The sequence below is a fragment of the Lathamus discolor genome, chromosome 1 (assembly GCF_037157495.1).
Source record: "Lathamus discolor isolate bLatDis1 chromosome 1, bLatDis1.hap1, whole genome shotgun sequence".
Classification (NCBI taxonomy): Eukaryota; Metazoa; Chordata; class Aves; order Psittaciformes; family Psittacidae; genus Lathamus; species Lathamus discolor.
In genome coordinates this window covers 43,891,489-43,904,306 of record NC_088884.1, presented here as the reverse complement: position 1 = coordinate 43,904,306, position 12,818 = coordinate 43,891,489, and the positions used below count along the sequence as shown (strand labels likewise).

General features: G+C 42.2%; 1 protein-coding gene across 2 annotated transcripts in view; it reads left to right on the top strand.

Moving 5' to 3' along the window:
• Positions 1-6,971, top strand: part of LIN7A (lin-7 homolog A, crumbs cell polarity complex component) — a 49,320-nt gene extending 42,349 nt beyond the window's left edge. Inside the window, exons 5-6 of one of the 2 annotated variants that reach the window (XM_065669545.1) lie at positions 3,281-3,492; positions 4,830-6,971. In XM_065669545.1, the coding sequence (XP_065525617.1) occupies positions 3,281-3,492; positions 4,830-4,872 (255 nt within the window). In that variant the 3' untranslated portion in view covers positions 4,873-6,971. Of the gene's footprint in view, positions 1-3,280; positions 3,497-4,829 lie in introns of both variants that reach the window. The other variant, XM_065669554.1, reaches the window with a different exon arrangement.
• The last annotated feature ends 5,847 nt before the right edge of the window (positions 6,972-12,818 follow it).

The following is a 12,818-nucleotide window of genomic DNA, read 5'->3' as shown; positions in this document are numbered from 1 at the left end:
ATTTTCATCAATGACCTGGATGAGGGAACTGAGTGTACCCTCAGCAAGTTTGCTGATGATACTAAACTGGGAGGAGTGGCTGACACACCAGAAGGCTGTGCAGCCATTCAGTGAGACCTGTATAGGCCGGAGAGTTGGGCGGGGAGAAATTTGATGAAATTCAACAAGGGCAAGTGTAGAGTCTTGCATCTGGGGAAGAATAACCCCATGTACCAGTACAGGTTGGGGGTTGACCTGCCGGAAAGTAGTGAATGGGAAAGGGACCTGGGCGTCCTGGTGGATAGGAGGATGACCATGAGCCAGCAATGTGCCCTTGTGGCCAAAAAGGCCAATGGCATCCTAGGGTGTATTAGAAAGGGTGTGCTTAGTAGGTCAAGAGAGGTTCTCCTCCCCCTCTATTCTGCCTTAGTGAGGCCACATCTGGAATATTGCATCCAGTTATGGGCCCCTCTGTTCAAGAAGGACAGGGAATTGCTTGAAAGAGTCCAGCGCAGAGTCACAAAGATGATTAAGGGAGTGGAACATCTCCCTTATGAGGAGAGGCTGAGGGAGCTGGGTCTCTTTAGCTTGGAGAAGAGGAGACTGAGGGGTAACCTCATCAATGTTTACAAATATGTAAAGGGTGAATGTCAGGATGATGGAGCTAGGCTTTTTTCAGTGATATCCAGTGATAGGACAAGGGGCAATGGGTGTAAACTGGAGCATAGGAGGTTCCATGTGAACATCAGGAAAAACTTTTTTACTGTGAGAGTGACAGAGCACTGGAACAGGTTGCTCAGGGGGGTTGTGGAGTCTCCTACGTTGGAGATATTCAAGGCCCGCCTGGACAAGTTCCTGTGTGATGTACTGTAGGTTACCCTGCTCTTGCAGGAGGGTTGGACTAGATGATCTTTTTAGGTCCCTTCCAACCCTTGGGATTCTGTGATTCTGTGATTCTTGGTCCCCTACAGAACAGATACAATCACAATTGCTTATTGATGTCAGTTAGAACCATCCAGCTCTTCAAAAGCAAAGGCGTATTTTAGCTATTTCATGTAGCTTACAACTTCTGTTCATAGCCTGCTCTAAGTTCATACTGTTGCACAACAAAACTGATCATGACAACAAATACACTGTCATTTCCTTTGAATGTCCATGCCATGTGTCATACTGACCACAATTAACAAGCAAAAAATAAAATATAAAACAATGTCAGATTGTATACAGTTCCTTTTAAGATGTGAACTGTGTTTCCGAAAGCCAGTCATAAAGCAATGAATTTTCAAACATGGCTGGTTACAGGATGTGTTAGTTATGATTGCCTCTACCATTGGGCAGTTAGTTAGGTAGGGAATGTGGGTAAGAGGTTTTGATTTGTGTCTGTGACTTAAAACAATTTTTAAAATATCCTGTGCATCTATAACCTTTTATTTTAGCTTTATTTGGAGCATTAGACACATTCACTGCTTCTTATGCAACAACAGTTTCCTCTTTTTCAAACATTTATAAGGAAACTCTTTTCTTCTCCAAATTACTTTTGAGTAGGAGTGCTTGTTCAGCAGATTTATCCCAGTTACAAGTTCTAATGAACTTGGTCATCACATATTATTTTTGAAGATCTTTGAATAGGAGGCCTACAGGAGGAATTCTATGAAGACACAGTTCAAAAATACGAAGTAATTTATTTCAACAATCAAATTCCTATTTACTTCAAATTTTTCTCTGTTTCTAGTAATCATTTCAGCACCTGAAATGACATTCATTATTTCTCTAAATTGAATTAATATTTTGAAAGCATCTTAACATTTCTGTAAAACCTCTTGAGTCCAGTTACTTGACCCAGACATGAAATTATTCTGTGTTCATATGTTGAATGCTATTTAAGAGAAGGAAGATAAATAGCAAGGTTATAAGCTTGGATAGTGTTATTTATATTATTTATGTAGAAATGTATTGTGTATGCTTTTTGAAGTTTTTAAGTCATTATTTCAGACTCATTGTGCACCACCACAGAAGTAATTCTTACTCAGTGTTCTTGCACAGTGCTACTCAGTCAAATAAGAGAAGTGAAAACAAAAAGAATTTTCTTACGACGATTGCTATAACAATGCTCAGTTATTCTTTCTGCATGAATTGAGCTTCAGATATTTTCAATGCTGCTGCTTTTCTCTGGAAGCCTATGAGAATAGTTTAATTTTAAATAGCATGGTATACATAAGAGTTTTAAAACACAGCATGTCGTAAAACTTCGGTTTCTTTCATGTGGGAAGAAAATCACTTGTTTTTAAATGGTCTAAAATCCATGTGAAGATCGCAGTTGTGCAGGCTGTTTGTTGGTTTGTTGGTTTTTTTTTTTTATGCAGAGATGATTCTGTTTGTTGGAATGTATCCTACAACACGTGTAGGCAATCATACACTGCTAGAAAATTTCCTCCTTTCCCTTAAGGTGTGGAATAATTCATATGCTTGAAAAGCACCCCAGTCAGTCCACTTAATGGTAGAAATTAAATACTCTTTTCACAGCTGAATCACCTCCCCCTTTTGGAAATTTACTGGTTTAAACAGTGTTAACATGGAAATCAGAGCTTGAGTCCCTTTGGGAATACTTTTGATTTCACAGAAGGTATCATCTTACTATGAAACATTTTCCAGAAAGGGATGGAAAATATATATTCCCTCATCAGAGCTTGGAGTGTTTCAGTTGTTAGTGTTTGATTGCTTACAACTAACCAAATAAAGACTAGTTTACTTCCAATAGAGAATCTGTGTCACATCAATGGTAAATGTGTGAGCAACGCAATTAGCGGTCTAAGATGTGGGTTGCCCTTGGGAGCATGGTGTGCATACTCCTTTCAGCAGCTGCTTAATCACATGTCATTCCCTGCAGCATCCCAGCAGGGACAAGGCATAAGAAACGAATTGCCATTTCAAACTTGCAATTTCTTCATTTCTTATCAACATTTAGGTAGGATTTTCTTTTAGTACATTGCAAACAGTTTGTTTGTGTTCTTAAAGATTATTTTTGTTTACATAAAGGTTGTTGAGTATTTCCCCTGCTTTTCACACAAGTCAGGAATTGCTTGTAACGCAACCTAAAATAGATTTGGGTTATTTAAAACATGGAAATGAACACAATCCCAGCATGCATAAATCTTATTTAACACTTGCCCTTAATGTTCCCTTGAAAAATGGAAGGCATGAAAACTTCCTAAAACCCCAACAGCCTTTCCGTATGAAAAGAGGACAGAACCCTAGATCAAAGCAGTGTTTTTGTTATTAAATCTGTTCTCTCTGCTCCCAGAGCGTGGAAGGAGAACACCATGAGAAGGCGGTGGAGCTGCTGAAGGCGGCCAAGGACAGCGTCAAACTGGTGGTCCGCTACACGCCCAAGGTGCTGGAGGAGATGGAGGCTCGCTTTGAAAAACTGAGAACAGCCCGGCGCCGGCAACAGCAGCAACTGCTCATTCAGCAGCAGCAGCAGCAGCAGCAAACTGCACAGCAAAACCATATGTCGTAGGTGAGAGGATCCATTGGTCTTCCCTAAAGCCCACTGACAGTACCCTGCCTGGGCCAGCAGTTACCTGGGGCTCAGGGGTCTGTCAGGGCAGGGCCTGGCCACAGGGCCAATCCCAGCCCCAGCCAGAAGTAGGGCAGCTGGTGGGTGGGGGGACACTGGGTGTCAGGCATCTCCCTGGGGACAGGGATAAGATGTGGGCCTGGCTCAGGGAGACCCATGACAGGGCAGGGCTGTGGGGAGCTGGAGACCAGCCCTGCTGTGGTTTTCCTGAGGCAGGGGCTGATGGCCCCAGGGGGCAGAAATGGGGTGTTGGGCTGTGGGCAGGGTGGGAGAGCCCCAAGGGGGATAGTCAGGGGACTGGAGGTTCCCTCAATGCCCTGTCAGGCATTTACTGCGGCAAGGATGAGGAGAGCTCATTCTTCAGTACATTTCCACATGTTCTGTCCAAGTAAAAATGCATTTTGAAAATAGGTGAAAGGCCCTAAGAAATTCTGGAGCCAGTTTCCAACTAGTAACCCCAAGATTAATAACCACTGTACAGCTCTGGCTTATCTGCAGGCAAGACTGCATAAGAAGCCTGTAGTTACTGGGAACATTTTCTAGATTAAAAACCAGAACATTTATGACAAGGAAGAATATGCTACTAGAGCTGGACACAGTTCAACTAGTCTGTTACCCCTCTGCAGCAGATCATCGAGATTTGCTGTTAGTACTTGAAGAAAAGTCTTCCTAGACCCTTCCCTGCTACAGAAAACCAAAACTTCACTCTGTGAGTGACCCGCAGGGAACCTGCAAGTCCTTATTGCTTGGCTTCAGTTTGGTAGGAAGTATTTCATTCACTCTTGGCTGACATTCAATATGACAATAGCTTCCGAGAGGCTTGCAAGTTTCCCAGTGTAGTCAGAACACATGCTATGTGAGGTAAAGAGTTTGTCTATGTATTCAGTTTTTCTGAAATCAGTGGGAGTTTGTGACATGAATGCATTTAAAGATAGGCTTCATATGCACAAATAAAATCAAGTAGGAAGCATGTCCCAATGACTTACATCACAGTCCTCAGGCAGGAAGTATAAACAGTAGTATTTCATGATATAAGTTTGGGGTTTCCATGTAAAATAAGGCCATTGCAGGAGACAAACATACGAACAGCACAGACTCACAAAGTTTTTCATTTGCTTGGTTACCTAAAGCTTTTAATTAGCAAGTAAGATATTTTTACTGATTTAAAATTTTTCTTTAAACTGGAATGGAAGAAAGGTAGGCAGGTACAGCCAGCAACTTAATTCCTTAATTCCTTCAGTTTGCTCTGAGAAATTTGTTTCTTTAATTCTAGGCTATTCTCAAGAAAAAAAAAGCCTCGATCAACAGTTCAGTAATCAAGCAACCAGAGCTGTACTTCAGTATTCCAGCAAAAGGAAACAACTACAGGAACATGAAACAGAATTCACCTGGAGAATGTGCAGTACAAGAATAATATAGTTAAGACAGCCATAGGAAGGGTACCTTCATGATAAGGTTTTTCAGCACACTGCAGTCACAGATGCATACTTTTTCTGTGACTCTATTCCTAATGAAAACAGCATGATAGGTAAACCCTGTGAAACAGAAAAGTCCAGGGCTTCCAAATAATTGTGTTTGATCTAATCTTGCACTCCTTAGTCTCAGAAATTGGCCAGTTGGCTTTCTCTACTCACTGAAAGTTTCATTTTAAGGAGATCAAGATTGGCTGCTTTTGGGGACAGAATCTTACTCTACAGTTATCTCCAGAAATGAAGAACTACATCAGTCCAAAATTTTGCCACAGACATCAAACTCATACATCACGCTTCATAGCCTCTTTGTACTATATATTGTAGAGCAGTTTTAACCTAACTTCCTGTTTATAATTTTCAATTTTCCCTCTGGAAATAGCAATTTACTATATTTATAAAAGTATTCCATTTGTAGAAGCAATTGGCTTTTTACTCTTGGTGTTTCCATATATTTTATTATGCATCAACAGAGTGACAAAGTTTTAGGTCAACTTTCATTTTATTAGTAGTAAAGTTAGGGAATCCTAGAATGTATTTTTAAATGTAGGTATTGCTTGTATCTATTATAGTAACTATTCAGAAATCTATAACTGGATATATTATATATTTATTCCATAAAATATATATTGTCTGAATGTACCTGTTAGAGAAGTAGGGTCTTTGCTTAGCATGCATTGCAAATGTAGTAAGCTAATGTTAGCAAAAGACCAAGCTTTGTATGGCAGATATTACTGTGGTAGCATAATCTCAGCTTTTCTGTATTCTTTAATTTATTTTTCAGTCTAATGTTAATATATTTTAAAGAGGAGGAAATGTAAGTTGTTTCTTTTAAGACTTGAACATTATAATTTAAATCAATTTGAAGTTAGAGTTATGACTTCTTTTTTTTAATCAGATGGAATTGGAATGTGCAAACAAAATATGTAACTAAGTTCTTAAGTTTACATGTCTGCTTTTCCAAAGAAAATAGTCAAAGCTGGAAGGCTGTAAATGTTACCTACTTTCAAGAACGTAAGAAAAATGGAACCCCCGAATTACAGGAAAATAATAATTTTCAGCATGCCTTCTATGCTTCATTAGAAAAGACTGGGGGAGAAAAGGAGCTTAGGGGAGAACTTTGCAGTCCTTGCATGTTGGAAATTCCAGCTGATGTCAGTGGAAGTTTAGTAATGGGAGGAATGTAGAAATGGTCTGAACCCATGTTCTGGTTGTGAACTTGGAGCAAATCAGAAACAATTAATATTTGTTTCTGACTAAAGTGATCTGTTCTCAAATGGAGCAAGGCAAATCAAAACAGGGAAAATTGGCAGTATCGTAGCATATGTTGGAAACTAAATGGAGGCTGGCCAATAGTTTTGACAGTGTTTGATTAGTGTAAGTAGCCATTGAAGGGAAATAACTGTATTTTTAAAACCAAACAGCATTAATTCATTCAGAGAAGCCTCATTTTATACAGAGAAGTAATTCTATCTAATGATCTATTGGTGAAAATATCAATTAAGATAGTTGGGTTTGAGAACTACCAGAATTAAAGATGAAATATATTGTATTGTGCTATGCACGGTGTCTTTTTATACTCAATAAAATTGTACGTACCTATTTTAAAACTGTATTCTCAGACACTGCTATTAATATTGACAGTATATAAATTGTTATTATGACTGCATACAACTGTTCTGTATTTTATCAGTATGATTTGGATTACACTGAAAGCTGCATTTTCAGACACCAACTATTCAGATTTAGTCAGCCCACTGTACTGCATTTTTCCAAACCGTCTCTCCACCTCCTCCCCTCCTCTTCCTCAAAAAATTTGGATTTGATGGAGTGGAATGTGCTGATTAATAGATTTCAATAATAGAATATCATTCATATAGAGAAGCATATCAAATCCATTTTCATATCTTATGATTCAATAAATTATTTATACATACTAAAATTAACATTCTAGTCTTTGCCAACTTTTAAAAATAAGGTCAAAGAAAAATATAAATGAAATACAACTGTCAATGAATTTCAGGTGGAAGCAGGAAGAAATAACTTTTTAAGGGTCACTTTTCATGCCCCTTACTGATCAATAAAACATATAGCCACTTAACCACAGAATAATCTATGTCCCTAAACCTATCATCTGCATTTAGTTGTATGTAGTCCTTTCCTTTGTGATTTAAATGTCTTTGGTCCTGATGAAGTAAGGCACTTCCGCACGTGAGTTGAATTAGGACCCAAAAAAAGTGCAGAGAGGAAGACACTTTCACAGGCCTGCAAGTACTTGTGCATCACATTTTAACTAATTGGTCTCCTGGAATATGCTGTTTCACCACACTGAATTGATATTCCTTCAGTCAGCTTAGTCAGTTTATTGCTTGCATTTACCCTTAGGACTCCCTTATGTTTCTCTGCACTGGCAGCAAACCCAGGTAGGACATCTAAGAAGTCTTTCCTGTCTCTATTACAAAAACCAAAGGGATGCCATGTGATTTTTACAAGCTCATGCATTGTGTTCACTTATGCCAAAGAGCCAGTGGTAAGATCTAATGACAGAGATTCAGGGTTGGTGGCATTTATGCACTGAAGTTATGGCTGTGCTGTGCTACCCATAGATTTTCAGTTTGTGGCATTTGATCTGACTGGCACTTTATAGGGGATTGAAGAATTTTATAGCCCTTGATAAAGTGAAAAGCAGCAAATCATACATGAAAGGTCAGTGAATGCACATGAGTGCAAGAAATGACATAAAAATCTACCTGCAGTTCCCTACTGAATAGTACTGCAGACCTGTTAGTCCTATACATCATATCTTTGGTATGTATTTGTCACAGCCAAGCTTCCAGTCTGACTGCAACATTTTGGAACTCTTGCAGAAGACATGATATTATATACCTCCTTTGCAGGAGAAGTGTTTATTCATCTACTAACTTTAGGAATTTCAATATTCTAAATAAATTTAAGAACTCATGAGAAAAGAAGATTCTTAGAATTAAGGAGAAAAAAAAAGCTAAAGAAGAAGTGGAGTGGTTTTGCCTATGTTTGAAATCATTCAGGAGTTAAAGCATAATTTCAGAATTTAAAATAGTTACTGTGCTCATAGAAGATGTACTTTATTGCAGGATGAGACACTGTTTCAGAAAGTACCAATTCTTTCTGAATCTTTCTGACAATTCGATAATAAAAGAAAACTAACCAATCTCCTAATGCAGAACTGCGTTTAGAAGAGCTAAGGAGATTCTTCCACATATAAGCAGAAGATTATCAGTTAGTTATGCATAAGCATTACTGAGACCATTTCCATAACCAACATTAAGTAAAACAAGTTTCAGACCCAGAGAATACTGTAGGTCAATATGTAAGAATGTGCTTCCTGCTGCAATACATATTTGATAAGACAGAGCTCATTGTGCTTAGCTGTGAGAAGGTCAGGACGAACTGGGGATGTTTTCAAACAGCCTTGCAAGCAGACCCAAGCTCACCCTGCTTATCCATGAAGTGAATGCAGTGTGAACTATCGGAAGGGTTTAGATATATGTTAGATGGATTCATTGCCTCTACCTTCAGCTGTGTGAAAGCAAGCTGTGGAGTCTATACTGAATGTTTCCACAATCAGCAGAGGGTTAGAGGCATCCCTTGAATGCCATTCATTCCACCCATCTCAGACATGTATCTTAAAACAGGATAAGGCATCTCGTAAAAGGTTTATTGGCAGAGCCACTGACTAAACAGACTAAACTACTAGCTTGAAGTAAGAAATGTCTTTTGGAATTTTTTGCTGCTTCACTCATACACAGCTTCCTAATAAATAAATAAATATCCAGCCCCTAGTGTTTGAATTCTCTAGTTTAAAAGCTCTATGCACATAGATCACGACTAACAGGCCTTACACGTGAGGTGGATTGTAAGAAAGTTCCTGTTGCTACAGATACCTGTTCTGAACCATCCTAAAAAAATTTAAGAGCTCAGCACAGGTGATCACAGAATCACAGAATCCCAAGGGTTGGAAGGGACCTAAAAAGATCATCTAGTCCAACCCCCCTGCAAGAGCAGGGTAACCTACAGTACATCACACAGGAACTTGTCCAGGCAGGCCTTGAATATCTCCAGTGTAGGAGACTCCACAACCCCCCTGGGCAACCTGTTCCAGTGCTCTGTCACTCTTACAGTAAAGAAGTTCTTCCTGATGTTAACGTGGAACTTCCTATGCTCTAGTTTACACCCATTGCCCCTTGTCCTATCACTGGATATCACTGAAAAAAGCCTAGCTCCATCATCCTGACACCTACCCTTTACATATTTGTAAACATTGATGAGGTCACCCCGCAGTCTCCTCTTCTCCAAGCTAAAGAGACCCAGCTCCCTCAGCCTCTCCTCATAAGGGAGATGTTCCACTCCCTTAATCATCTTTGTGGCTCTGCGCTGGACTCCTTCAAGCAATTCCCTGTCCTTCTTGAACAGAGGGGCCCAGAACTGGACGCAATATTCCAGATGCGGCCTCACCAAGGCTGAGTAGAGGGGGAGGAGAACCTCTCTTGACCTACTAACCACTCCCTTTCTAATGCACCCTAAGATGCCATTTGCCTTCTTGGCCACAAGAGCACATTGCTGGCTCATGGTCATCCTCCTATCCACCAGGACCCCCAGGTCCCTTTCCCCTTCACTACTTTCCAGCAGGTCAACCCCCAACCTGTACTGGTACATGGGGTTGTTCTTCCCCAGATGCAAGACTCTACACTTGCCCTTGTTAAATTTCATCAAGTTTCTCCCCGCCCAACTCTCCAGCCTGTCCAGGTCTCGCTGAATGGCAGCACAGTCCTCTGGTGTGTCAGCCACTCCTCCCAGTTTTGTGTCATCAGCAAACTTGCTGAGGGTACACTCAGTTCCCTCATCCAGGTCATTGATGAAAATATTAAACAGCACCGGTCCCAGCACCGACCCCTGAGGAACTCCACTAGTCACAGACCTCCAGCTAGATTCTGCGCCATTGACCACAACTCTCTGCCTTCTTCCTTTCAACCAGTTCTCGATCCACCTCACTACTTGATCGTCAAGCCCACACTTCTTTAGCTTATCTATGAGGATGCTGTGGGAGACAGTATCAAATGCCTTACTGAAATCAAGAAAAACTACATCTACCGCTCTACCATCATCCCTCCACCTAGTCACTTCCTCATAGAAGGCTATAAGGTTGGTCATACATGACTTCCCCCTCATAAAACCATGTTGGCTGTTCTTAATGACCCCCTCATCCTTGATATGCCTAGTGATGGAGTCAAGAATAAGTTGTTCCATCATCTTTCCAGGGATGGAGGTAAGGCTGACCGGTCTATAATTACCCGGGTCCTCCTTCTTGCCCTTCTTATAGATTGGTGTGACCTTTGCCATCCGCCAATCCTCAGGCACCTCGCCCGTTTCCCACGACTTACCAAAGATGATGGAAAGTGGCCTAGCAATGACCTCCGCCAGCTCCCTCGGCACCCGTGGGTGCATTCCATCCGGACCCATCGATTTACAGATGTCCAGATTGCATAGCTGATCCCTAACCCAATCCTCATCTACCAAAGCAAACTCCTCCTTTGTCCTGACTCCTTCTGGGGCTATAGAAATCCGGGGCCCTCGGCAAGAGTCTGCAGGAGTAAAGACAGAGGCAAAGAAGGCATTCAGCACCTCTGCCTTCTTTATATCCTCTGTCTCCAGGGTACCCACTTCGTTCAGCAGTGGGCCTATATTGCCTCTTGTGTTAGTTTTATTTGCTATGTATTTGAAGAAGCCCTTTCTATTGTCTTTAACCCGACTAGCAAGATTGAGTTCCAAGGAGGCCTTAGCTGTCCTAATTGCCTCCCTACATCCTCTAACAACTGTCCTAATATTCCTCCCAAGCGGCCAGCCCCTCCTTACATAATCCATAGATTCTCCTTTTCCACTTGAGTTTGCCCAGCAGCTCCTTGTTTAACCACGCCGGTCTCCTAGATCCCTTACTTGACTTCCTACTCATTGGGACGCTCCGATCCTGAGCTTGGAAGAAGCGGTCCTTGAATGCTAACCAACTATCTTGAGCCCCTTTACCGCCTAGTACACTTTCCCATGAGACTTCCCTTAGCAGTTGACTGAAGAGGCCAAAGTTGGCCCTTCGGAAATCCAGAACTGTGGCTTTGCTAGGTATTCTATTCCTCCCACACAGGATCCTAAACTCCACCATCTCATGGTCACTGCAGCCAAGGCTGCCATTGACCGTCACCACTTCGACCAAACCCTCCTTGTTGGCGAGTACTAAATCTAGCAGCGCTGCTCTCCTAGTTGGTACGTCCACCATTTGCATTAAGAAATTATCATCAATGCACTCGAGGAACCTCCTAGACTGTGAATGACTGGCTGTGTGAGTCTTCCAGCAAATATCGGGGTAGTTAAAGTCCCCCACGACGACTAAGGCATGTAGTCGCGAGGCTACTTCCAGTTGCCTGTAGAAAGCCTCATCAACTCTTTCATCCTGATCAGGAGGTCTGTAATAGACCCCCACAACTGTATCACCCGTGCCAGTCTGCCCCTTGATTCGTACCCACAGACATTCCACTTGCTCCTCATCCGACCCCGGACAGAACTCAATACATTCTAGTTGCTCTCTCACGTAAAGAGCAACTCCACCACCTCGCTTTGCCGACCTATCTTTCCTAAAAAGGACATAGCCATCCATGACCACATTCCAGTCATGTGAACTGTCCCACCATGTCTCTGTAATTGCCACTAGATCATAACCTTTAGCCCGCACACAGACTTCTAACTCCTCCTGTTTATTCCCCATGCTGCGTGCATTGGTGTACAGGCATTTCAGGGAGCCAGTCCTAGTACCCTTTTTCCCCTGCGGGACAGGGTCTAAAAAGCTATCCTTTCCCACAAGTGAAACAAGAGATTGATAGTCCTCCTTAGCCCGCCATCCTTCAATCCCTAGCATGTTCCTCTTGGGCTTGTCCCCAACAGGCCCAGTTAAATCCCCTCCCCCCTTCCTAACTAGTTTAAAGCCCTGTCAATAAGCCCTGCTAACTCCTGCCCCAAAACCCTTTTTCTTCTCTGGGATTGGTGTATCCCGCCTGTCACCAGCAAACCAGGTGTCCCATACAGCAGCCCGTGACTGAAAAACCCAAACCCCTGCCTTTGGCACCAGTCACGTAGCCATACATTAACCTGCAGAGTCTTTTTATATATCCCTTCACCCTCGCTTGCAACAGGTATGGAGGCAAACACCACTTGCGCTCCAGACCCTTTAACCAGCCGTCCCAGGGCCCTGTAGTCTCTCTTCATTGCCCTTACGTTCCTCGTAATAATTTCGTCACTGCCAACCTGAAAAACCAGCAGTGGGTAGTAGTCAGACGGCTGCACCAGTTCAGAGAGTTTCTTTTTAACATCTCTAATCCGAGCCCCAGGCAGGCAGCAGACCTCCCTGTGGGGTGGATCCGGTCGACAAATGGGCCCTTCTGTTCCCCTCAGAAGGGAGTCACCCACCACAATTACTCTTCTTTTCTTCTTGGTTCTGAGGCATGTGGGTGAGTGACTAGCCCTGGGTGACTCACTAGATAGATTTGCCTCACCATCTCCATTCACCTGGCCCTGAATTTCCAAGACCTCATACCTGTTATTCAAGGGCAATTGGGAGGGAGGAAGGGATTGTGAGGGTTTTCGCTTACCTCTCTGAGGAGGAACCTCCCTCCATCCATCCTTGTCCATTAAGCTCTCTCCTTCTGTCTGATGGTAGGAGGGAAGGGGATCCATAGCTTGTTGAACCACTTCCCTCTGCCCTTGCCTTA